This window comes from Equus quagga, chromosome 15 (assembly GCF_021613505.1).
Source record: "Equus quagga isolate Etosha38 chromosome 15, UCLA_HA_Equagga_1.0, whole genome shotgun sequence".
Taxonomy (NCBI): domain Eukaryota; kingdom Metazoa; phylum Chordata; class Mammalia; order Perissodactyla; family Equidae; genus Equus; species Equus quagga.
In genome coordinates this window covers 27,291,878-27,315,488 of record NC_060281.1, presented here as the reverse complement: position 1 = coordinate 27,315,488, position 23,611 = coordinate 27,291,878, and the positions used below count along the sequence as shown (strand labels likewise).

The following is a 23,611-nucleotide window of genomic DNA, read 5'->3' as shown; positions in this document are numbered from 1 at the left end:
AAGGTTCATCCATGTTGTAGCATGGGGCAGTTCTTCATTCCTCTTTATTACAAGTAATATCCCTTTGTACGGAATACATTTATTTATCCATTCATCAACTGCTGGACTTTTGGGTTGTTTCCACTTACTGGCTATTATGAATAATGCTGCTATACACATTCATGTAAGTTTTTGTGTGGACATATGTTTTCATTTCTCTTGGGTATATCCCTAGGAGTGGCATTGTATGGTAACTCTGGATCATGTGTAACTCTACGTTTAACTTTTTTTAGGAACTGCCACACTACTTTCCAAAGTGGCTGCACCATTTTACATTTGCATCAGCAACATACAAGGGTTTCAGTTTCTCCACATCCTCACCAACACTTGTTATGATCTGTCTTTTTTATTACAGCTGTCCTAGTGAGTGTGAAATAGTATCTCATTGGGGTTTGGATTTTCATTTGCTTGATGACTAATGATGTCAAGCATCGTTCCATGTGCTTATTGGCCACTTGTATGTCTTTTTTGGACAAACATCGCTTCAAGTCATTTGCCCATTTTCCTATTGGGGCATTCGTCTTTTTATTATGGAGTTGTAGGAATTCTTTATATATTCTAGCTACAAGTCCCTTATCAGATATGTGATTTGCAAACATTTTCTCTCATTCTGTGGATTGCGTTTTCAATTTTTCTTGATGATATCCTTTGAACACAACAGTTTTTAATTCTGATGACATCCAATTTATCTTTTTTGTTGTTGTTGCTTATGCTTTCGGTGTTATATCCAAGAAACCATTGCCTAATCCAAGGTCATAAAAATTTATGGTTATGTTTTCTTCTAAGAGTTTTGTAGTTTTAATTCTTGTAAGTCTTTGATCCATTTTTAATTTTTGTATGTGATGTGAGGTGGGAGTCCAACTTCGTCCTAAACACGTGAATATCCAGTTGCCCCAGCACCTTCTGTTGAAGATGATTCTTCCTCCATTTAGTTGTCATTACCCTTGTTGAAAATCAGTTGACCATAAATGTGACTGTTTGTTTCTGGACTCTCAATCCTATTCTATTAATCTATGTGTTTATCTTTATGCCAGTACCACACTGTCTTGATTACTGTAGCTTTGCAGTAAGTTTTGGAATTGGGAAGCATGAGTCCTCCAACGGTGCTCTTCTTTTTCAGGATTGTTTAGGCTATTCTGGATCCCTTGAATTTCCATATGAATTTTAGGATCAGCTTGCCAAATTTCTGCAAAGAAGTCCCCTGAGATTTTTGACAGGGATTATGTAATCTGCCATCCTAACAATGTTAAGTCTTCCAATCCATGAACATGGGATGTCTATTTATTTAGGTCTTCTTTGCTTTCTTTCAACAACATTTTATGATTTTCAAAGTATAAGTTTTGCAATTCTTTTGTTAAGTTCATAAGTATTTTATTATTTTTGATGCTACTGTAAATGAAATTGTTTCATTAATTTCATTTTACCTTGTTCCACTGCAAATGTATAGAAATACAATTTTTATATATCAATTTTTTTATCATGCAACCTTACTGAATTCATTTATTAGTTATAACAGTATTTTTAGTGGATTCCTTAGGATTTTCTCTTTACAAGATCATGTCATCTGCACAGACAATTTTACTTCTTCCTTTCCAACACATAACTTTTATTTCATTTTCTTGCCTAATTGCCCTGGCTAGACCCTCCAGTACAATGTTGAGTAGTGGCAAGAGCAGACCTCCTTATCTTCTTCCTGATCTTAGAGGGGAAACGGTAGTAGTTTTTCACCATTCAGTATAATGTTAATTATGGATTTTTCATAGATGCCATTTATCAGGTTAAGGAAGTTCTCTTCTATTCTTAGGCTTTTGATGTTTTTTCATGAAGGGATATTGAATTTTGTCAAATAATTTTTCCAAGTCTATTGAGATAATCATATGGTTTTGTTCCTTATTCTGTGGATAGAGTGTATTACATTGATTTTCAGATGCTCATCTAACTTGTGTTCCTGCGTTGGGGGCGGGGGGCTCCCCTCCTTCTTGGGCCTGTTTTCTCAGGTTAGCCCCAGGTCCTATGAGGGTCAGGTGAGGTAGCCTCCGGGCAGAGCAGGACCATGGAGGCCCAAACCCATTTTTCCTAGTTTTGGGTGGGCTCCGCCTGCCTCCTGCAAAGCAAGAGCACCTGTCGCCAGCCCTCAGGAACACTGTCACATGAGAGAACTTACCCAAGACGAGGAGCAGAGATCTCTTTGGAAGTTTATTTTGGTGGAAACAACAGAAGGCAAGACATGATGTCCCAAACTAGTCAGGCAGGGCTGTGACAAATGGGCAGGGAGGGGATGTGTCAGCACGAGCCCATGAGGATGGGACGGCATGTTCAAACAGGGCAGGGGGGCTGGCACTCTGAGGCCTTGAGGACCTGAGTGGGGAGAGGAGTGCTCCAGCATTATGCTGCATGGCTCCCAGGCATATGGAGACTGGCACCGGAACAAGGACTACTGTAGGGGCCAGCACAGGCCACCACTGCCACCTCAGGCTTCATCACAGGGACTCTCAAAAGGCCTGCCTGGGGACATTCCAGCTTTGTCCATCACAATGGCTTTCCAGGAGGGGAGGAAGATGATTGGTCCCCAAAAGCACATTCCCACTCTCGTCACCCCTCCTTCTGCTGGCAGCTCAGCTCCCCTCCTGCCCCAACCCCGCCCTCTTCTTTCTCACATAAGGACCTCAACATTCCAGTTTCCAGGACTGATGGGGAACATGCCAGGTGCTCGGGGGCAGTGAGGCCTCAGCCCTCAGAGACTGAGGGGTCTGGGAAACAATGGGAGCATTGAACATACACAATACATGCATCTGAATACTGACCTGAAAACTGTTAGGAGTAAAACCTGTAGTTCACTCAACTAAGAACTGAAAGTATCAAAGGGGTTTTCTCGCCGTTTCTGGGTGTGGAAGATAGCCTGGGAAACGTAGTCAAGACCCCAATTCAGAAATCCCAAGGTATTACTTGGGAGCAGCACTGGCTCTCCTCGAGGTGACTCGCCAAGCCCCCATGGCCCGCTCTTTACCCCCAGGCAGACTCTCCAAACCTGTGGGAGGAGGTGGGTCAGACGGAAGGGCTCCTCGTGGCCAGGTCAGCTCAGGCTCCTGAGATGCAAGTACCCCCAACTTTGGGGGACCACAGGAAGTAATCAGTGCAAAAAGGATCTGAGCGTGGAGCAATGGGAAGAAAAGTTACCCCAGGACAGTGGGCAGCACGGTGGGAACCATGCAGGGCTGGAGAAAGGAAATGTGCCATGAGGCAGGCACGCCGCCCAAGGGCCTTCCGTCTCTGAAGAAATGGTGCCGCAAGGCCTGGCCCGCTCACCTTGCCACCTGCTCGCCTTCCCTGCCACTTGAGCTGTCTGCAGTGAGAATGAGACCTTAGCAGCTTCAACCAGCGTACGTTTACAGGACACCCACTCACACATTCTCCGTTCTTGGGGAACAAGGATCCATAATGTAAACTGCCCTCGAGTCAACTGTTACTAGGCCACTGGGGAAAACCAGTTCTGCAAAAGCACCGCAGGGGCCTTCCCTGGGAGACCTGGCCCAGACCTGTGAGGATGACCAAAGTTACCAGACCCCAACTCTCAGAAGCCAGCTCCCCTAAAGCAAGGGCAGAGAAACATTCAAGAGCTCAGCTGGACCTCAACTGGTGTCTAAACCCTACCAGATGCAAGCCCAGTCTCCAAGGGCCAGCATGGTCCATTTGTCAAGTTTTGTCTGTTTACAGACCCTGGGGTTGGGCAGAAACGAATGGAAGGGAGGTCCGCCTTTTCCAGAGAAGGCAGGGGGCCTTGGTGCTTCAGCTGGGCCCATGTCTCCCCCTTCTGCTGTAACCATGTGACCTCTACACCGACTCTCAGTAAAACCTGAGAATGTCATCCACAAACAGTGCTGAGATGACAGTTAGGGGTTTGGGTGGAACATTTTCTGAAGCTGGGAGGGCCCTTCAAGGGACGTCTCCCTGGTAACAGGCCTGAGGCCTGTGCATGAGCGGGTGCTCTGTGAACAGGCATCTGGGCCTTGTCTAATTCAGAAAATTGTCCAGCGTCTCCCCCCGAGGCTGACCTGCAGCAAGCCCGGCACTGCTCATCTCCAGGCCAGGCTGCCCCAGCCCTGTCGCTTTACAGCTCCTTCCCACAAACACAAAGGACTGAGAAAGACTCTGCACATGGTTTTTAAGCTCATAAAAATGAGAGACTCCCCACAAAACTCCAAATCACCACCAATACATTTATTTGAGGGAGAAATGGTCAAATCTTATCACAAATTGTTAAACTGGGTAGACAAGAGACGGTGATCTGCCTAATTCCCGGGTGTTCACAAATGCACAGGTGACCAGATCCTGCACAGGAGGCGTCACCATTAAACCAATGAGCACTTGATGAGAGGGACACATTCTGAGCAGTACATGATTTCACATTCCGAAGGTGCTGCCTTCGTATCAGAAAGGTAGTGTTGAGAAAAACAAAGGTAGAACTGAGCAATGGCTTCCTGGCACAGGCCTGGACATGATGGTGGCCTGGTGAAAGGGGATCACGCCCTATGTACAAAGCAGGAGGGCAGTGCTCCCAGCTGAGCTGCAGGAGAGCTGGGCCCACTTGGGTGTGAGCAGGGGGTGGGACCTGACCCCGCGAGCCTTTCCCATCCAACCTAGGCCTCCACAAGTCGTTCTCTGGCCCCTGATACAAAGCAGATTCAGCAAATCTGCTTAGTAAGGGGATTCTGCCCCAATTCCATAGCCCTGCCCACCTCCCGCAGGTCTAGCAGGTGACCAATCCACTGGGCGCAGCCTCACCCCCACCTAACCCCCACTTCCGGACAGACACATGGCAAATATGGAAACCAAAGCCCAGCTGGGCTGGAGCACATCTAGGTGTTGCTGGGTTGGAGTCGTAACAGGTGCCTCAAGATGCTCAGGCCTCCTCCACGGCACCCAGGCCGAGACAGCGGGGTTTTAGGTGATTCATGTTACTCCAGGGCAAAGCATGATCCTGATGACACCCGGCGGAAAAGCAGGCTGGAGCCGCGGAAGAGCTGGCCCTGGATTGGAAGAACAGACAGGTCAATGAAAGGGGAGGCCATGCTTCTCGCCCTGCCCCAGAGCAAAGCCAGCGTAGGCAAAGATGGGTCCAGCAGCTCTGAGACCCCCGGGGTGGGGGTGGAGGGCTAGGCCTGCTTTCCCGGAGGCCAAGGTCAGAAGGTGCCTTGTGCTGAAGCGCAAGGGAGCGGTTCACTTCAGGCTACAGGGTGTCTGGTGTCGATGGGGCTACTCAGAGGGAGATGCCCCAAGACGAGACTCGGTGCCATTCTCGCTTCAGAGCCCAAGTGGTCTGGACTCCTCCAATGCCCAGGGCATGTGACACACGCAGAACTGACCAGAGTCGCTGGCAAGAACTGTGTCCATCTCTGGCTTCCCTGCTTCCCTCTCATCTGTCCTCTTCTCAACCTTGAGGCCAGTCTGTGCGCTCGCTCCTCCCCAAGCCACTGCACCATTTTACTTTGAGGCAAACTAAGGCCAGGAAAAGGCGAGGATGTGCCCTGGGCCAGAAACTTGGATCCTTGACCTCTGGGCCCAAGAGCTCCAGCCAGTGGGAGGGTGCTTGGGCACAGACACAAAACCCCCAAGTGGCCCCTTCGCCAGGCTCACCACATGGCCCAGCTCAACCCTCAGGCTGGCCTGAGCCCCGGGGACATCCTGCACGAGGGAGCCGGCGGTCTCCACTCGCCAGCTGCGTGTCAGGAACCGCTCTTAGTCCTTGTGTTTGCAGCCCGGGCTGCTCCAGGGATAAGGAGCTCTCCAGCTTCACCACCCACCCCGTGGGCTCCTTCTACTCGTTTTAAGAGTCTTTAAGAGGCGAAGAAGAAAAGGAGACCTCGTCTGATGTACACTTTGTTTGTAAATTCAGATCTAACTACTTCAAATCCTTTCTAAAATAAAGTGAAAATTTAATTTAAATGCCTTAAACCAAGAATCTACATTTGTTTTATCCTCCCTACTCACAAGACTGGATTCCATGACAACCTTACCTTTCCATGCAATGAAGAGGCCACAAAACCATTTCATCTGATCACGGGGCAGAAGCATGGGAAAAATCTCCCTTGGGAGCCTGCTTACCTGCACACTCAGGTACTTCCAGCAGTGGATCCAGGATTTGAACACTGGGGAGTAAGGGGGGAGCCCGGCCTGCAGCCTGCCCAGGAAGGAGAGCATGTTAGACAGAGAACAGTGGGAGATGGATCAGCCAAGAAAAATGAAACTTCCAGAAGGAATGGCTTGGAGCTGCCACCACCCACATCCGGAACCAGAGATTCAGCCCAAAGGGGCATGGTGAATCCTAGAGGAAGCCAGGGTGCCTGGTGGGCTGAGCCCCTACACAGACCAGGAAGGAGGGGGCCGAGTGCCAGGTGGAGGGGCTCACACCTACCCGCAGTTGTTCACAGCCATGAGATCACCGACCAGCAGGAAGGGGTAGGTCAGCATGCTCACTGCGATCTGAAACCCGAGAGAGCAGAGTGTCCGTGACCCACCCTCCACCAGTGCCGCCCAGGCTCAGGGAGCAGGGCCACACTGTGCCAACCCCTGAAACTGAGGATGCTGCCAGCCCTCCAGTGCTGGCCTCCTAAGCCCCACCCAGGCCCAGAGGGCAGTGGGAAGGGCAGCTGACTCAACTTACCCCCATCACAAACTTGGTGTAGCTCCGGATGGCCAGGGCCTGGCTGAACTGAAGAGACAGAAAGGAAGACAGGTTTGCCACAGGCACCTCAGGACGCAGGCTTCAGACACGTGGGCCCTCGTCCCATGCTGCTTCATCTGGGCCCCCTTTGCCCTGCCCTCCACACTGGCCTCACACACCCGCTGCACACACTGCACCCCTTGCAGGGCCTGCCAGCGGCTTCCGTGGCCTTGTGGTCAGAGCCAAGAGAAGATCTGGGAGGCAGAAGCGGGATAACCAGACTGAAGGGACTTCTGTGACCCAGCTGGGGACGGTGAGGAGAAGTGAAGGCCAGATAACTGGGATTACTGGCTGCTGGCCTGCATAACCCCGAGCTGCGAGCTTCAAGGGCTCGGCCTGTGTCTGCCTTGATCAATGTCCAGGGCTTTGCCGACAGTCGGTGCTCAGTAAGTGCTTACTGAATGAAAAGACAGCTACCCACCCAAACTACCCACACAATCCTGGACCTGCAGCAGAAGGCGAGGGGAAACTCTGGGCTTACAGCCACCCCCCCCCACCTCACCAAGCTCTCACCTTCAGGCGCCCAACTTCTGAATTCTGCTTTGCTCAGGAAGCAGCTCCTAACAAGGAAGGGTGACTACCTACCCTTCAGCTTCCTGTGGTGTGGCCATCCCACCAGATGGATGCCTGCAACCTGGGGGTGTGGTGGGGGGTGTTGCTCAGCCCTGTGCCTGAGCTGCAGCCTCATGTTAGCGGTTACACCACATCAGAAAAGCACTTGAACAATCCTTTTCCTGAAGCTGCTGACTGCGTTGTGGTGACCTGAGGCAGCAGCCCCTGGTCGAACACCTGCCCACCTAGACTGGAGGAAGCCAGGCAGCTGTGGGACACCCCTCCCCCTGCCCGGATGCCCCAGCTGTCCCAGCCTTGCTCTGTATGTGACAGCAGCAGCTCACCCACCCATAAGGCCCCTGAGAAAGGGCAGGGCCACGGCACGTGCTCCTGTCACTGTAGGTGGGCGCTGGTCTCTATGGAACACTTGAATGTGCTTACACTGAAAGGCCCATGAGACTCACCCAGCCAAGCCACACGGCAGACGCAGCCCACCTCGGGCAGAGGCTCAGCTGGGGCGGGCACTCCGGGCCGCACAGACCATGCCCACACCTCGCCGCCCTGTCCCCCCCCCACCCCCCGCCAACGCCATTCTGGGGCCCAGACACAGACACAGACACAGAACACGAACCCAAACTCCCCCCAAGTGGTTCTGGCAGATAGGTCCCCTGCCTATCCTCCTGGGGTTGGCAATCCCCGCTGGCAGAATGTCTGGCTGCCAGGAATCTCCCGCCCGTCACTGTTCCCCAACTCTTTCTGGGTTCAGGCAGAACCAGTCAGTCATCAGGTCCCTGGACACTTTTCTTCAACAAGCGCCTTTTCAAAGGACCAAGGCCCTCCCACACCTGAGCCAACCAGCTGAGAGGTCTGTGCACAGCAGGCTGTGTAGACCACTGCTAACCAAACACTGGGCTGCGCCTACACCGCACACTTCCTAGCTGATGTGAAAAACTTCAAGGCAGCAGGCACCCTCAGCCCGGCACAGGGAAGGCCCAGGCCCAGCCCCATCAGTGCCCAGCTGAATGACTCTGGAGAGCCCTTCAACCTCTGGGTCTCAGTTTCTCTATCCGTAAAAGGGGACATTATATGCACCCTGTTCCCTTAACAACTGGGGTGCTGTCAGAATGAAATGTTATAATGTTCACAAAAGGGTTTTTGAAAGCATAAAACATTAAGCAAAAATTAAAGGGTTATTATTAGCTGGTCTATCTCCTGATTTCCTGAGTCCTCCTTGGGTCACTGACTCAAACCAGCCTTAGAGAAGCTGGGGTCTGTTTTATTCCTAAAGCTGCCCAGAGATGGGCATTCCATGAACTCCTCCAAGTCTGGTTACTGATCTCCAATCTCATCTCTCGAGGCCATTCTGCCTGGAGTCAAAGATGACCCACGGACAACCAGAGGGCCTCTTCTCAGACCACTCCCGAGAGGTCCTCTCTAGTCCTCAGGGCCTGGTACTCAGAATCCCAGAGTCCTCGAGTCTGCCCCAGACCCTGGGCATCAGCAGTACATGAAAAGATGGACAAGTCCTTGTTCCAACCAACCTGGGAACCTGGATTCTGGTCGTTTCCCAGCCCCCCTGGGGTGTCACTCACGCTGTCATCCACCAGGTAGGCATTGATGAAGTGGGCCAGCAGGTTACAGCCCCACAAGAAAACCACATCTCCCAGGAGGTGAGGAATTAAGCCGCTAAAAGACAAGGTGAGCAAAGATGAGCAGGGGAGGGAGGGGAACATTTCCTGGGGCTCCACACCCAGGAAGCAGGCAGGATGCTCAAAACTTCAGCATATCCAACGGCACCACCTCAGGAAGGAGGTCTGCAGGGGCCGCGTGGGCTGGTGTTCCTTTCTCCACGGAGGGTGTGATATGCCACATCTGATGCCACAAACTAGTTGATGGTCTCACAAGTGGTTCTCCAACCACAGAAGCTGGGCCTCAAGATGTAAATGTTGCTAAATCTGGATTTTTCAAATGCAGATTATGAAAGAGTGCCTACATGTTGGTAGATTTCTCCTGGTCTCTTTACCTACTCAACTCTCACAAAACACTTTGCTCAATGCATCTGTCGTCTTCACCCCTGGAATGTTCCCCTGAAGACATTCCATGCAAGCTTTCGCAAAGAGGGCTTTTATTAAAGTGACAGCCTTTAGGATCAACAGCTCTACAAGCTGACATGAAGGTTCCCCAAGACACAGTGCTGAGGGCAAAAAGCCAGACTGAGATCAGTGGGTCCTACGTGCTACTAGTACTTTTTTTAAATGTGTTTATATGCCTATTTAGATAAGGAATGACTTGGGAAGATCTCCAAGGGAAAAATGACTATGTCTTGAGAGGGGAAGCAGAATTATGACTTCTGAATTTTAAAAAATCTTACTGCAAAATATTTGAAAAGTTCAAAAGAATATATGCAATTTTATTAATATGCCTATGTTATGAGGCATATTAATAAAATGAACCTTCGTGAGTGCAACTTCCAATCCCGTTGCCTCTGCCTGTGCGCAGACTGACTTTCCATGTACACCCTTGGGTGCTTTCCGAGTACCATAACATGTATCGCCTGTTCCAAAATCATGTGAGGGAAAAAAGAACCCAATGGGTAAGCGTCTACCATGTGGGAATCCTATTCACACCCCAGAACAGAACTATATAAGGCATGTGAAATATGCCCGGGGTGGTGACGTGTAGTGTTTTAAGGTCTGATGCCACAGTCACATGAGGAAGTGTTTATTCACACATATATATGTGTATATATATATATATTTTTTTTAAGATTGGCACCTGAGATAACAACTGTTGCCAATCTTTTTTTTTTTCCTGCTTTTTCTCCCCAAATACCCCCAGTTCATAGTTGTATATTTCAGTTGTGAGTCCTAATTGAGGCATGTGGGACGCCGCCTCAGCGTGGGCTGACAAGCGGTGCCATGTCGGTGCCCAGGATCCGAACCAGCGAAATCCTGAGCCCCCAAAGCACAGCGCGTGAACTTAACCACTTGGCCAGGGGTATTCACATGTATTTTTATACATATAGACATATGAGAATATGTGTGTCTGTATAAACCAAGATTGTCAATATTGGCACTGTCGACACTTAGGGATGAATAATTCCTTGCTGTGGAAGCTGTCCTCTGCATTGCAAGGTGTTTAGCAGCACCCCTGGCCTCTACCCACTAGATGCCAGTTGTGACAACCAAAACATGCCTCCAGACATTGCCAGTGTCCCCTGGGGGCAAAATCACCTCCTGATGAGAACCATACACACACACACCCCTATACATAGTTGTTTCTTGGCTAAATGAGAGATCATAAACAAAAACACCTGGCCAACTATAAAATCACAATGTGAGTTAATAAAGGGCCCCAGATCTGGTATACTGTGTACATACCGGCATGTATGTCACTGCACAGACCTTAAAAAAGCAAAACAAAGGACACACTTGTCAGGCCCAGCTCTTGGGTTCCGTTTGTGGGTTAGTTTTCTCGGCATGAGCTTTCCTCAAAGGTGAAGGAAGGTGGGTGTGAGACACCAAGGAGGGCAGGGTCCGTGGCCCCCCGGAGACCATGTGCCCTGCTGACACTGCTCTGCAGAAACACACGACCAGGAGGGCTAGGTTTTCTGACTTTTCAAGAGACGCCAGAAATACTGATCATTGTATGAAATATCCTAAATGTAAAATGTGAAGATGTAATTTGTCAGAAATGCTCTGTCAAAGAGTCCATTGGCTGCAGTCAGCCCATGAGCTGCCAGTGCTCAACGCTCAATCCAAGTCACAGATTTCCAGTCATTTTTCAGCAGTGAAACTGTGAACCACGGAGTGCCCCGGCTCGTGAAGACCAGCCCCATGCCCACCCCCAGCCCAGGGCAAACAGACGGGCCTGGGGAGGCCAGTCAGCCCACCTCCCCTGCATTTTTGATGAACAGTACCCTTTTTGTGTGAGCCGTGATCTGCAAGGGGCTGGGCAGCTTCAGTCCGGGTGATCCGTAGCTCGCACGTGCTATGGCGCTCTCAGGAGATGAGCGCAGCTACTCGGGCTGGGGCAGAGCCCTGTGGTTAGTCTGAGGCCAGCAGCTGCGGCCTGAGAGGTTGAGAATGAGCCTGTTAGTAGAGCCATGCCCATGGCCAGGAATGGGGCGTATAAACTCACGTACACAAAGAATCCCAGCAGCCCCTCCTCTTTGAAAATCTTCCCAATGGAACTCAGCACGCCGCTGTGAAGAAAGTAAGACAGGAATACAGGGTCACTCAGTCACCTTCCAGGAGCCCACCCCCTGGTGCGGAGCAAAGCTCACCACCCCTGCTCAGAGCCATCCAGCCCTGGCTGGGGTGGGGAGGGAAGCCTCCGTTACCAGCCAGAACCCAAGTGGGGAATATTCGAGAGCTCTAGTTTGGGGGTGAGGCAACATTTACACAGTCCATGGAGACTGGGAAAACCCAACAACCCACAGGGGCAGAAGTCTAGCAGTTCTCTACTGCCGTTTTCCATGGACCTGGAATTCAGGAGTGAACCTTCCAGCCTGGGCTGCTACAGAGGAGACAGGCCCTTCTGCCTGCCTGGCCCGAGTGCTTTATCTCCAGCCAAACCACCTTCTGGCAGAGAAGCCTGTGTGCCCCACAGAGTGAGAGCAGGAGGGGTGGCGAGTGGAAAGAATCACCTTCCCAGATGGCAGAGAAGGAACACAGGGCCCTGCAACAAGTGGCTCTTGGACCAGCCCACCCAGATACAGCCTAGGAAAGGCATCTGGCCCTCCCCAGCAGGGAGCTGGGGACTTGTGCCCTGGCCACTGCAGCCCATCAGAGACCAGAGGACAGGCTGTGGCGTCCTTGGTGTGAAAAGTGAGGCAAGCTCAAGAGCAATCTCTGAGACCTGTGGCTAGCAACGCCAAGTGGCCTGTGCTGCATGGAGGCTCTGCAAAGCTGAGGTGACAGGGGCCAGCCGAGGAGAAAGACAGTGGGAGCCAAAGTCCTGGCGAGCGCTATTCCTGGGGCAACCCAGCCCTGCCAGGCTCCACCACCCTTCTTCTCAGAACAGTGGCCTGGCCCACTGGGGCTCTGAACCAGACCATCCCCTCCTGTCCCATCCACCACCCCACATTTCAGTCTGGGAGAACGGACCAATTTCCCAGTAGTGAACCCCAAATGAGGCACATGAGAGCAAAGCCTCCTGGGGCAGTGGTCCCACAGGACAGCTACAGAAAACATCTGAACCCAGGAAACGAGAATCTTAAGGGAAGAAGGATAACTGAGGCATGTCTTCCTGCCACATGCCTCCAGGATCCGCCTCCTGTGCTGCCCTGAGCCTCAGAGGGGCAGGGAGGGCCTACCCGCCATGGGGAGGGGCTGTGTCAACACACCCATGCCCCCACAGCAGCCAGCTCAGTGCCAGGCACAGCAGAGGCCAGGGAAGTATCTGGCAAACACCTGAGGGGACAAGCCTCAAGCTCACAGGGCAAAGAGCCTCTGAGCAGAGGATGAAATGAGCTAGAAGCTGGGTTCTGTGATGGTTGGAGAAATCATTACAGCATAACCTAGGGCTCCAGGAGGGAACTCCAGGTCAGTTCTAGGTGGTGGAATCAGCTCTGGTGCCACAACTCCTAATCCGAGGTCACTCCAACCCCACTCACCCTCTCTGCACAGCTCGTCAGGGCAGCGCCAGAAAAGAGACGGAGAAAAGAAAAATGCCCCTGGACACAGACTACAGAGCCAATACCACGTTGCTCTAAGGCCAGCGTATTAGAACTGGGGCAGAGAAGGGGCAGCGACTGACCCAGCATGGCCTGGCCTGTCCTGGCAGACACTGAATGGTAACATGGCCACTCCTGCCAGTCCCAAGAATTACCCACCTGTACTTGGCCTCCCGTCCCACAAACTGGACCATGCAGCGCATTGAGATGACTGAGGAAAAAGAAAACACACACGAGTGACATGGTGGGCCAAAGCCCACGTCAACCCAGCCGTGGAGTGCCCGGTGTAGAGCGGCCACTGCACAACATGGCCTGTGTAAGAGCGCAGGAGGGGAGGAGGGCCTCTGAGAAGCCCCGTCGTACCCCCTGACCACGGCATCCCATTTCCTCTGCCTGGGAAGAGCCCAGCTCCCTGTGCACAGGACCCCAGCCAACCTCCCCTCTTTGGGGTCCCAATGGAATACCCCCACCCACTCTCACTCCCCAGTAATTCTACGGCTCCCCATCTTCAGTCCGGGGGGGTCATCCCACAGCGGTGATACAGTCTCCAATGGGACAGCTCACCATGCAGGGGGTGCGCCAGCATGCGGGACACGCACTGCATCATCATCTCGTAGGAGGTCTGGAAGAGAGCAGAGGGCAGGGACTCAGTCCGGTCTGTGTCTGCAACTGGCACTCATGGGGAGCCACGAGCTCTTATGGGGGAAAAACTGAAATCCCGCAGCCCCACGTAAGGTCAGTCAACCTCGGACGGCACCACTTGTCACCCACCCCCAATCCCCACCACCCAGGAGTGCCGCTGGGTCCAGGGCCATGCCCCACAGCGGCTGACAGGCTTTCTGGGATTCTCTGCAGTGTCCACCCTGCGGCTCCTTCCATGTCCCACTCCATCCACGCACACACGAGGACCCAGCTTTGTGACTCTCAATGACCTGGCCAACTCCAGGGTGAGAAGTGATCAGAGTCCCCTCTGAGGGCCTCTCCTTCTCTGATTTCAGATACCCACCTCCTTCACCACTTTCTTCAGAGACGTCTTCATGTCATCCTTGTTGGAAACCTGCTCGATCTCATCTGGAGGGAAAACCTGAGATACAAAAAACAAAGGAGGGCCAAAAGCCCCTACAGCTGTGTCTCTTAAATGTAACTCTCAAGGGCAGAGATGGCAGGAACCAGCTCCTGATATTTTCTCTGCAGTGTCCATTAGCTGGGCCCGTCTCAGGTAACCCCCAGGGCTGGAGCTTGGGGAAAAAAAGCCCGTCTGTTGTGACAGTTGTGGGAAAGCAGGAGCACTATGGGGCAGGAGCCCTCCCATTAAGGAGACTCAGTGTTAGACCACCAGGCTTTGGAGCCCGGCTTTGGTGCTGGGGGGGAACCCTGACCAGTCTGGGAACAGAGAAGCAGGCCCAGGGCACACGGCAGCCTCTGGGGGTAGCAGGGAGCTTGGGGGAACCTGAGGCAACCGCTCCTGGCTTCGCCCCAGGCTCACCTTCTTCATGCTGCCCCGGGTCACAGTGGAGAGGGCGTTGGACATCAGCCGGGGGCTCAGGCCTCGGAACAGCCCTATCTTCCCATCCACTTGCACGATGTACTTTGCTATAAGAAAGGAGAGGCGGCAGTGTCACACCCAGTCCAGACACACCCACTCCTGGGTCACATTCACACCCAGACCAGACACACCCTGTCCCTCAATACAGATGATCCCCAACTTACAATGGTTCGACTTACAATATTTTGACTTTATGATGATGCAACAGCAATATGCATTCAGTAGAAACTGTACTTCGAATTTTGATCTTTTCGTGCTAGCAACATGCAGCACTATACTCTTGTGATGCTGGGCAGCGGCAGCAAGCCGCAACGCCCAGTCAGCCACACGGTGAACCATCGGTATACTCACAACCATTCTGGACCCAGACAACCATTCTCTTTTTCACTTTCAGCACAGTATTCAATAAATTACATGAGACACGTAAAACTTTATTATAAAATAGGCTTTGTGCTGGTTGATTTTGCCCAACCGCACACTAATATAAGTGTTCTAAGCACGTTTCATGCAGACCAGGCTAAGCTATGACGTTTGCTGGCTAGCTGCATTTTCGACTCATTTTTTCAACTTACGATGGGTTTATCCTGACGTAACCCCAGCGTAAGTCGAAGAAGATCTGTACATGCTGACTTTAGTCACAGAAAGGGGCATCTGCCCAGGACCCCATGCCCAAAGGTCTTCTCTAGCCCCTGTGTTTTTTTGGTAAAACCTTCAAAACATATTTTTGACAAACAAGTTCACTTCTTTTTTCCTTTTTCTTTTTAGCTTTGAAAAATCTACTTGGCAAACTGACCTATAGTTTTCCAACTCATTAACTTAAGTGCTGGATCCCAGAAACCAACGGTGTTGCTTATAAAAAATGTTTTTCTCAGGGAAAAGAAAAAAAGGAACAAGAGACAGTGCCCACAGCAATGACAAAGTCTGTAACCTAAGGGAGGAGAAAAGGAAAAGCAAGGGCTCCCAGAAGAGAGCCTCAAGGGTGTCCCCAGGGCACGCCAGGGAGAGGGCTGTCCCCACCCTGTTATTGTGCTGTGCCCAGAACACCACCTGGCACCTGCTGGCATTTATTAATCACAGGGAGGGAAATGTCAGTGGAGAAGTAACTAAAAAAGAAGCGCCAATGAACTATTCTATAGAAAAGACTTCAGCAGTCAGGGAGCCAGCCCCTGCCTGGGTGAGTCAGTGGTTTTGCATTAGGGTCTCTAAGAGGACACCTTTCTTAATAATGTTTTATTGTTTTATTTACTATCACCTTTTAAACTGTGTTGAAATAGGTGATGTACTTTTAGAAACTTGCATTCCTGGAAGCTACCAGAACATTCTCTCAGACAATGTGCCCCCTTTTCAGCCCCATGACTTGAGCTCTCTAGTACCGCACAGTGGCAGGAACCAGCAAATGTGCCTTCCTTCCTTCCTCTGCAACATGTCTGCTGACCCAGCAGTTCAACGTCACTGCCAGCACGGGCTTTGACAGCCAAGAGCACCTGTTACCTGCATATTTGGCTTCCTGAGATGGGGGTGGGGCTGGAAGGAGAGGAGCAGGAGGGGAGAGGACGCTGGGCGATGTGGCCAGGAGCCCTGCTTCACAGAGCAGAGAGAACAGGCAGAAGGAAGGTTTGCTTTGGGGGAGGGGCGCTCCAGCCAGCAACAGGGAGAGGCTCCGCAGGATAAAGCTGGAGCATGATCTCCAGGGAGAAACTTAACCTCTTTCTAGCCGATCTGCCACCAGTAAATACGGAGAAAGGACCCCTATTCTTGCCATCTCAGAGCAGAATTACAAACGAGTGAGAGCAGAGAAAGGTGCAGCAATGCCTTCAGAGGCCTTTGTGGGCCCAAAGGGCTCCATCATGCTGCAGTTTCTCTGCAGTCCCTGGAAAACGCTCCAGAAAGTTCTTTCCGTTACACCAAAGACTGTCAGGACAGCTGGGGAGCTTTTCACCAGGACATGGGGAGTAGATGCTGTCCAGACAGCACCCAGCCAGCCAGACAGCTGAGCTGAGCCCCCTCCCCAACTTGAGAGCAGGGACAGCATCTGGAAATGCCCAACGGGCATCTGCTTACAACACTGGGGCTGAAACAACATTTATATAAACAGGGGTGTCGGGGAACACACCTCAGAACTCTGCTCATCTTTGCAAGAGGCAAAGATGAGGGTCAAGACCTCTCTACCCTGAGTCCTTTCAGGAATGACTGTGTGACATGAAGAGAGACGGGCTGGGTTCTAACCTCGAGTCTCTCACACAGCTGGAGCAGGGGAAACCACGGACAAACACAAGGGAGGGGCCGGCAGCCCACCATGCCTGCTTCCCGCAAATCCTGCGCTAACTCTGTATACTGGCTTCACTGTACTACGGTGGGGGTGTCTTCCTTATTCTGTGATTCCTTCTCCCCGACACTGACAATTTTTAAATAAAAACAAAGAAGAAAGATTTCCCAAGAAAACGACATGTTCTGGCTGCCCCTCGTCTGTACTCAACAACATGGTGGCAAAATTGGAAGAGAAACCTGACATGAGATTCTGCCAACAGTGTGTGAAGTGAAAAAAAGGCGACAGGAGGCAAAGCCTCAAGTTACTTTGTAGAAAGGAAGTTTTTCAGAGGACATTCTGAACTGACCAAACAGGTGAGAAGAGAAAAGGTGGAGGAAGCATGAGAGGATAGGCCTGGCTGTGAACTTGGAAAGCGAGGGCACATTTAAAGAAGTCCGGTGAGGGCAGGGCCTGGGGAGAGGGACAGTGATGGTGGACTTGAAATGGCCTTGACCAGCTGGCACCTGTGGGCCAGGGGATGAGCAGCAGAGGCAGCCAGGTGAGCTTCGCTGGCATCAGGCAAGCCCCACTGTGGCGGGCTTCTTGGTGGAGCAGCTGGGGCGGGGAGGAGGTGTTTGTGTGAAGGGCCTGGGCACCAAGAAGCTGATGCTGCTTTGCAGACGAGGAGCGCGGGGCCAGAGCAGTTTAGCAGCCTGCCCAAGCTCGTGCAGCTGGTCAGGGCACATCGGAGGCGAGGCCTCAACTCACTGCGAACTGGTCTATACCCAGTGGATGGAGATGCCAGAGTGAGTAGGCACCACTGCCTGGGGAATGCAGGGGAAAGTGGACGAAGGAAAAGAACCCAAGAGAGCCCAACGGGCCTCCTGCCAGAGTAGCAGGAAAGAGAAAAGCTGGTAACAGGGCAGGACAGCTCAGAAGGCAAAAGGAAAACCACCCCCATCCCTGCTTCCAGGCCCAACCTGGGGCAGCAGGGATGACAGGGACCAGCGTCCTGGACTGCCCTCTCTCAGGCACCTGTCTGCCCCTCCTGCTGCCTAGGCTGACAGCTGGCAGCTGCAGGCAGAGGAGCTGGACCAAAGCTGTATTGTTCACCTGCTCCCACCCCGACACCCTGCTGCCTCTGGCCGCACTCTCTGATCCCCTCCTCCACGCCAGCTCTGACTCTGGGTACCATGGTGCCCAGCGTGTTCCCCAGGGCCAGCTGGGCCTGCTCCCTGTTTGACGGTGTGGGCTTTCCTGTCTGGGAAGCACACTCACCGTAGGTGAAGAAGCTCGGCAGATAGAGGACCTTCCTCCCCAGCACATTGGTCCCAATGGTGGGGGGCATCGGCTCATGACCCACCTTCAGAATCAACAAATACAAAAGGAAGGTCAGATGCTACTGTTGATTCAGTCTCACTGCTTCTCATCCTTCCCAGGCCACTAACTCTCCTCCCACAAATTCTAACGCTGCTCCTGTTGATGTTTTCCCATCAAAACATACCAGAAATTTCACTGGTGTCTACAACCATCAGCATCGTGTACATGAACAGAAATGTCTAGTTCCAGATACCACCGCTACCACAATCCAAGTCACCCCAGTCCCCCAACATTCTTACCTTCAAATTCCAGATATTTCCAATGCAGAACCCCCCATTTTTATGTGCTTCGAACCCCACACTCAACACAGAATAAATCTCAGTTACTTCTTATCTCCAGGTCAAAAACTTCAGTCCAGTCTCAATCCCAAATGTAGCAACACCAAAACACGTTCAAGCCCGAACCTTGGGCCCCAAATTCAGACAGCCCAGCTCCGAGTAACCCATTCCAAGCTTCACCCCACCCTCAAATTTCTTATCACACCCACTGCACACGCCCACAAATCTGTCCCTCTCACTCCCCAGCAGAGCACACTGTGACCTCGACTCCCAGATGCTGCTCAAACAATCCCTCAACTGTGTTCTAATTCCCGTCACCCCCATATCCCTGTGACAGAATGACCCCCGTTTCTGTAGGGCTATCATAATTCTCGCTGTGTAGATGCTGGTTATAATTAAGGTATCTCTTAAACTCACGGGTGGGTGAAGCACCAGGCCACTCCTATGGAGGTGGGGTCTCTCCCAAGGGGTGAGGCCATTGGCTACGCTGCCAATCAACGAGGAGACAGACTCTCTCTGGCCAGGCAGGAGGCAAGGTGTCTGGGAGACCAGCACCTAAGTGGGGTGTGAGAAGGCCCCTTCTTTGGCAGGGGGCCAGGACACCAGCTGTGTCCCTCAAAGCAGGCCAGCCGAGCCCACGAACCAGGGCAGCTCCCCTTGGATGTGGAAGGGAGGAGAAACAGCAGGGTTGGGAAGCTCTACTTAAAAACAGGACGACGTATGCTTCTAGCATTTTCCTGGCTCAATTTCCTTTCTTTGCCTAGTCACCCGAGTGTTTTTGAAAGTTCAGGTTTTCTCTTGTGGATGTGATTCTGAACTACACGACAGATTACTGACTGTAAATTAAAACACCCCCTCCGTGATGGGGACCTTCTGGAAAAAAATTCTAGCCCAGGGGAGTTGAAGGAAAGGGATGAACCAGTTGACTCAAGCAGGTAGCCTCCCCTTCTAGAGCTTTCCCCTTCTGGGTTGAAAGCTCGAAGGTCTGGAGTTAAGCTTTGTTTTGATTTGATTTTGTTCTTACCCGTTAAACCCGAACTCCAAGTCTGAGCTACTGCTCTTCTGCTGTCTTACCAGTCAAGTCACAACAGTTTGGGCGTCCCAGCAATTCCATTTTCACCATTAAATCTGCTGTGTCCCTTCACCCAGTATCTCCACAGCTCCCAAATCATTTGAGTCTATTTTCTGAACTTCCACCTTGGTTATCAAAGGCACACCGGCCGTGTCTCATCCCTGGTCCCCTCATCCTCAAATTGTCATTACTTGTTCCCAAGTCATACCCACCTAATTTCACCTCGACATGTACTACCCCAGTCCTAACCATAGCCAAAGCTGGCAGAGCCAGTCCCTCACATCTCCAGCTCCTGAAACCTAACAGCACAGGCCCTGATCTGAGGCACTGTGTTCTCATTCACCTACTCTAGATAACCCCCAATCCTGCCACCCGCCCCCAAACGGGGATCTGCCCTTTTGCAAAATGTTACTCTGATTCTCAAGCTATACCCACTACGATTTCACCCTCAAATATGTTACACTCACCGCCAGCTGGGTTCAAATCGGATAGGCGACCTCTGTCACCCCAACTGGGCCTACCCAGCCTGACCCACCCACCATCCAGTTCTTCTCACCCTTTAGATTCCCTCATTCCCAATTCTTTCGCATGGCCCAATGCCCTTTCCAAGTCACCTTTATTTCAATTTTCTCCCCAAACTTGTAAAACAAATCTGTGGTGCAAATGATGAAGCCACTTTCCATTTCCTTCACAGGAAGCCCCCTATTCCTGTACTCCAGCATCCTCCACTCTTACTGGCCACCCTAAAGTCCTAGCCCTCACCCAGTTTCACTCCATCAGCCAAAAAACTCAGCTCCCAGTATCCTTACTTCTCATGTCCGGTACTATGAGTTCCAAAGCCCTAATTTCTCACTCAAACCTGTCACCTGTATTGCTGTAAATACAGTCCTAATCCTGTAAGTAAAGCAGCCCTCACTCCCAAATCACAACCAAAAGTCAGTCTCGATCTTCCCTCAGCAGCCATTTCCAAATCTCGGTCACAATTAGATTCTAGTCAAGCACCCTGATGTCCCTGACTGAAATCTCCTCATTCCTTGTCATTTTCCTGGTCACACCCAAAAATCCGCCCCATTCCTCAGACCCCAGACTTCCATCGTGCCCACTCAGGTCCCTCTCATTCCCACTGTATCTCCACCTCTCTGTCAGCACAATTATAAAGACACAAACACCCACTCCCCTCAACTCCAATCAAACCTCAAATCTTGGTTGGGTCTCCATCTCAACTTCTACCCCCCCACCTCCCACCCTTCTTAACTGGAAAATTCTAGGCTAAATCTTCAGGTATCAGTCCAGGTCTGAACCACCCCCATCTAAACAGTGCCCAGCTCAGTCACACACCCACCTAATTTTGCCGGATGCTCTTCCTCCATCCCACACCCCTTTCAGCTCAATCTCTCCCTTTCTCAAGCAGCCCACTTAGTCTTTAAGGCAATGCGGGGCCGCCACCAAATATGCACCCCTTGACCCCAGAGCCATTCCTGCCTGGGTTGCAGTTTCTGCAGCCCCAACCTATCCAGTTGTGTTCCAACTGTCCTTCTGCCCAATTTCAATACTCCCATACCCCTTCAGCCCATCCCCCCAGATACAAGGACTGCGATTCCCATCCCAACCCCGATGACTTCCATTTTTTCCTCCAAATGCGTCATCCCTTTCCCCCTAAAAGTCTCTTCCTCGCTCCCCTCTCAAGACAAATCGCCACCACTCCCCTCCCCCATTGCGTCGCCCGATGTTTCCCTCCCCCAAACACGTCACCATATCCCCTCCTCCCACCAAATCTGTCGTCGCCATCAAATCCAGAGCCCCCATCTCCTGTAAACCGACAGCTCTTCGTTGTTAAATCCTTTGCCCTCACCTTTTCTCACCAAATTCCGTCATCATTCAATCCAGTGCCCTCCGCCCTCCACCCTCCTCCCTGGGAGTCTGATGCCCTTTCTTCTCGTCTAGGTTCTTGGCCCTAACCCGCAGTCTTTTGTCCCTCCAAACCACTTTAAATTCATCTCCATCAAATGCAGAGCGTTTGCTCTCCTTTACCCTAAATATGTGCTCCTCATCTTCTAAATACTTGGCCTTGGCCCCCAAACCTCCTCCCCACCCACTCGCCAAAACGTCTCACCCCTCCTCCAATTCTGCTGCGTCTTCCCTCACCCTTCCCTCCTGTTCCAAGTTAATCGCCTCCATTCCTTCATCCCCCAAACCTGTCTCCCCATCCCATTGCCCCTCTCCTGCACCCCCAAAATCCCTTGTTCCTTCTACCTTCTCCCAAATCTGTCGATCCAACTCCCTCGCTCTCACTCCTGTACCCCAAAACCCGCCCCCCAATGCACCCCCAAACCCCTCACCCACCCCTTCTCTTCCTCCTCTCCCACCCCTTCGGCCCACCAAACCTGCAGTTCCTGCCACTCTCCCCCAGTTCGTCACCATCGGCTCCCCCGCCCCCATCCTCCTCCAGATCCCGGCCTGTCACCTTCACATCACCCCCACCTCCCTCCGGCGCCCCTTGCCCCCCACCTGGATGAGCAGCTTCACGTAGAGAAGCGGGTGGCTAAGCGCCGTCACGCCCGCTCCCAGCGCTACGAAAAGAGCCTCGGTAGTCGGGGCGTTGTCCCCGGAGCCCAGGCCCCCGGACCCGGCGTCCATCCTGCGGGCCGAGGGCTGCGCCGCAGGCCGCGGGTGGCGCGGATGTGCGCGGTGCGCGGGCGGCGGATCGCGAGCCCGGGCCTCGACCCCCGCCGCCGCTCCGCCGCGAGCCCCCGCTCCCGCTCCGGCTCCCGCCATCCCCGCGGCCCCGCCGCGAGCCCAGGGCGCCACTTCCGGGTCCAAAGCCCCCATGGCGCCGGACGGCGAGGTCACTCCCCGTCACGTGGCGGCGTGCCCCGCCCCTCGTGGCGTCAGGGGGCGGGGCGGGCCGCACCACTCGCGGCGCGGGGGTGCGCGGGTGTGGGGCGCGCAGGCGTGGGGTGCGCCGGCGGGGCCCCTGTGCTGGCCTGGGGTCTGGCCCAACGCAGGGGCGCGGGCCGGGCTCAGCGGCCGCGGGCGGCTCGGGCCGCGCGTTCGGGGCCTGTGAAGGCCGCCGCAGGCCAGGGAGCTCCCCCGGAGCCCCAAAGCGCGACGGGGGCGGGGCTGGGCGGCTCTGGAAGCCAGACGCCCCCAATATGGTCTTCGGCGCTTGCAAGCCCCCGCCGCAGCTTCGGGAATTTTTTCCGCAGTTCTGGGCCCGCCCCTCTGCGGCCCGGATCCCGGCCCTGCGGGCGGGTGGCGCGGCCTCCTGCTGCAGCCGGGCCCTCCGCCGCTGCCAGCCTCCGTGTCTTGGCCCTCCGTCCTCCTCGCCAGACCGGATCCAGTTGCCCCCCGGCGATTGTGGTCCCTCCCCCGCAGCTGAGCCCTGGAGAACCTTCCTTAGAACCCAGGGTTAGAAATTGCGTTATCTGCCTCACTAGATGGTGAGCGTTTTAATCAGTCGATGCGAGCAGACGCAGGCAATGTGCTAGGCGCCGATAGTCTAATTTTCAGTTAATAAGAACGAGTAATAATAACGGGCCCTTAAATCGCACTTACTGTGTGCCGGACGCTTTCTAAAGTGCTTTGCAACGTGTTGGCTCAAGTATGATCCTCACAACGACTCTGCGGGGAAGGGATTTGCTACAGCAAGTGCCCCGTACCTGTTGTAAACGTGCCCACCCCGTGCTTCACCTAGAGCGCCCGCTAGTTATGGAGGGGCGAGCATCCTAGAGGCTGCAGGGAGACGGCAATGGGGGAACACTTATCCTGTGTTCATTGTGAGAAAGTTCTTCAGAATAGACGTCTGCCTTCTGAGCACTTAGTCCGGGTTTCCTGCAATCTGCCCTTCCTGCCTGCCTTCCTGCCCTGCCCTGTAAAAAGACACCTCCCCCCTTGCCACTCCTGACCACAAATACTTCACACACTTTCCACATCCAAACCCTGGCGGTCTACCTCCTTCCCTTCCTCTCTTCCCCTCGCTGGCCTCCCTAACCCGGGTTTGTTCTTGTCTGAATCACTGCAAAGCCTCCTACCCTTTTCCAGTTACTGTGTTTTCTCCTTCAAACACAGCTTCCATCAAACTTACCTCCTGCCCGTGGG

General features: G+C 52.8%; 1 protein-coding gene across 2 annotated transcripts; it reads right to left on the bottom strand.

Moving 5' to 3' along the window:
- Window positions 1-4,236: 4,236 nt before the first annotated feature.
- On the bottom strand, window positions 4,237-22,357 carry MTCH1 (mitochondrial carrier 1). 2 transcript variants are annotated; one of them, XM_046639929.1, is made up of 12 exons: window positions 22,022-22,357; window positions 18,062-18,146; window positions 14,476-14,582; window positions 13,996-14,073; window positions 13,554-13,611; window positions 13,149-13,200; window positions 11,457-11,516; window positions 8,854-8,998; window positions 6,701-6,748; window positions 6,452-6,519; window positions 6,142-6,217; window positions 4,237-5,066 (listed from the first exon to the last, which is right to left on the bottom strand). In XM_046639929.1, exons 1-12 carry the CDS (start codon window positions 22,340-22,342, stop codon window positions 4,995-4,997), a joined length of 1,170 nt encoding a protein of 389 aa, XP_046495885.1. In that variant the 5' UTR covers window positions 22,343-22,357; the 3' UTR covers window positions 4,237-4,994. The 2 variants fall into 2 exon arrangements, with proteins under 2 accessions (XP_046495885.1, XP_046495886.1); XM_046639930.1 differs by having other exon boundaries at window positions 8,905-8,998.
- Window positions 22,358-23,611: the final 1,254 nt, after the last annotated feature.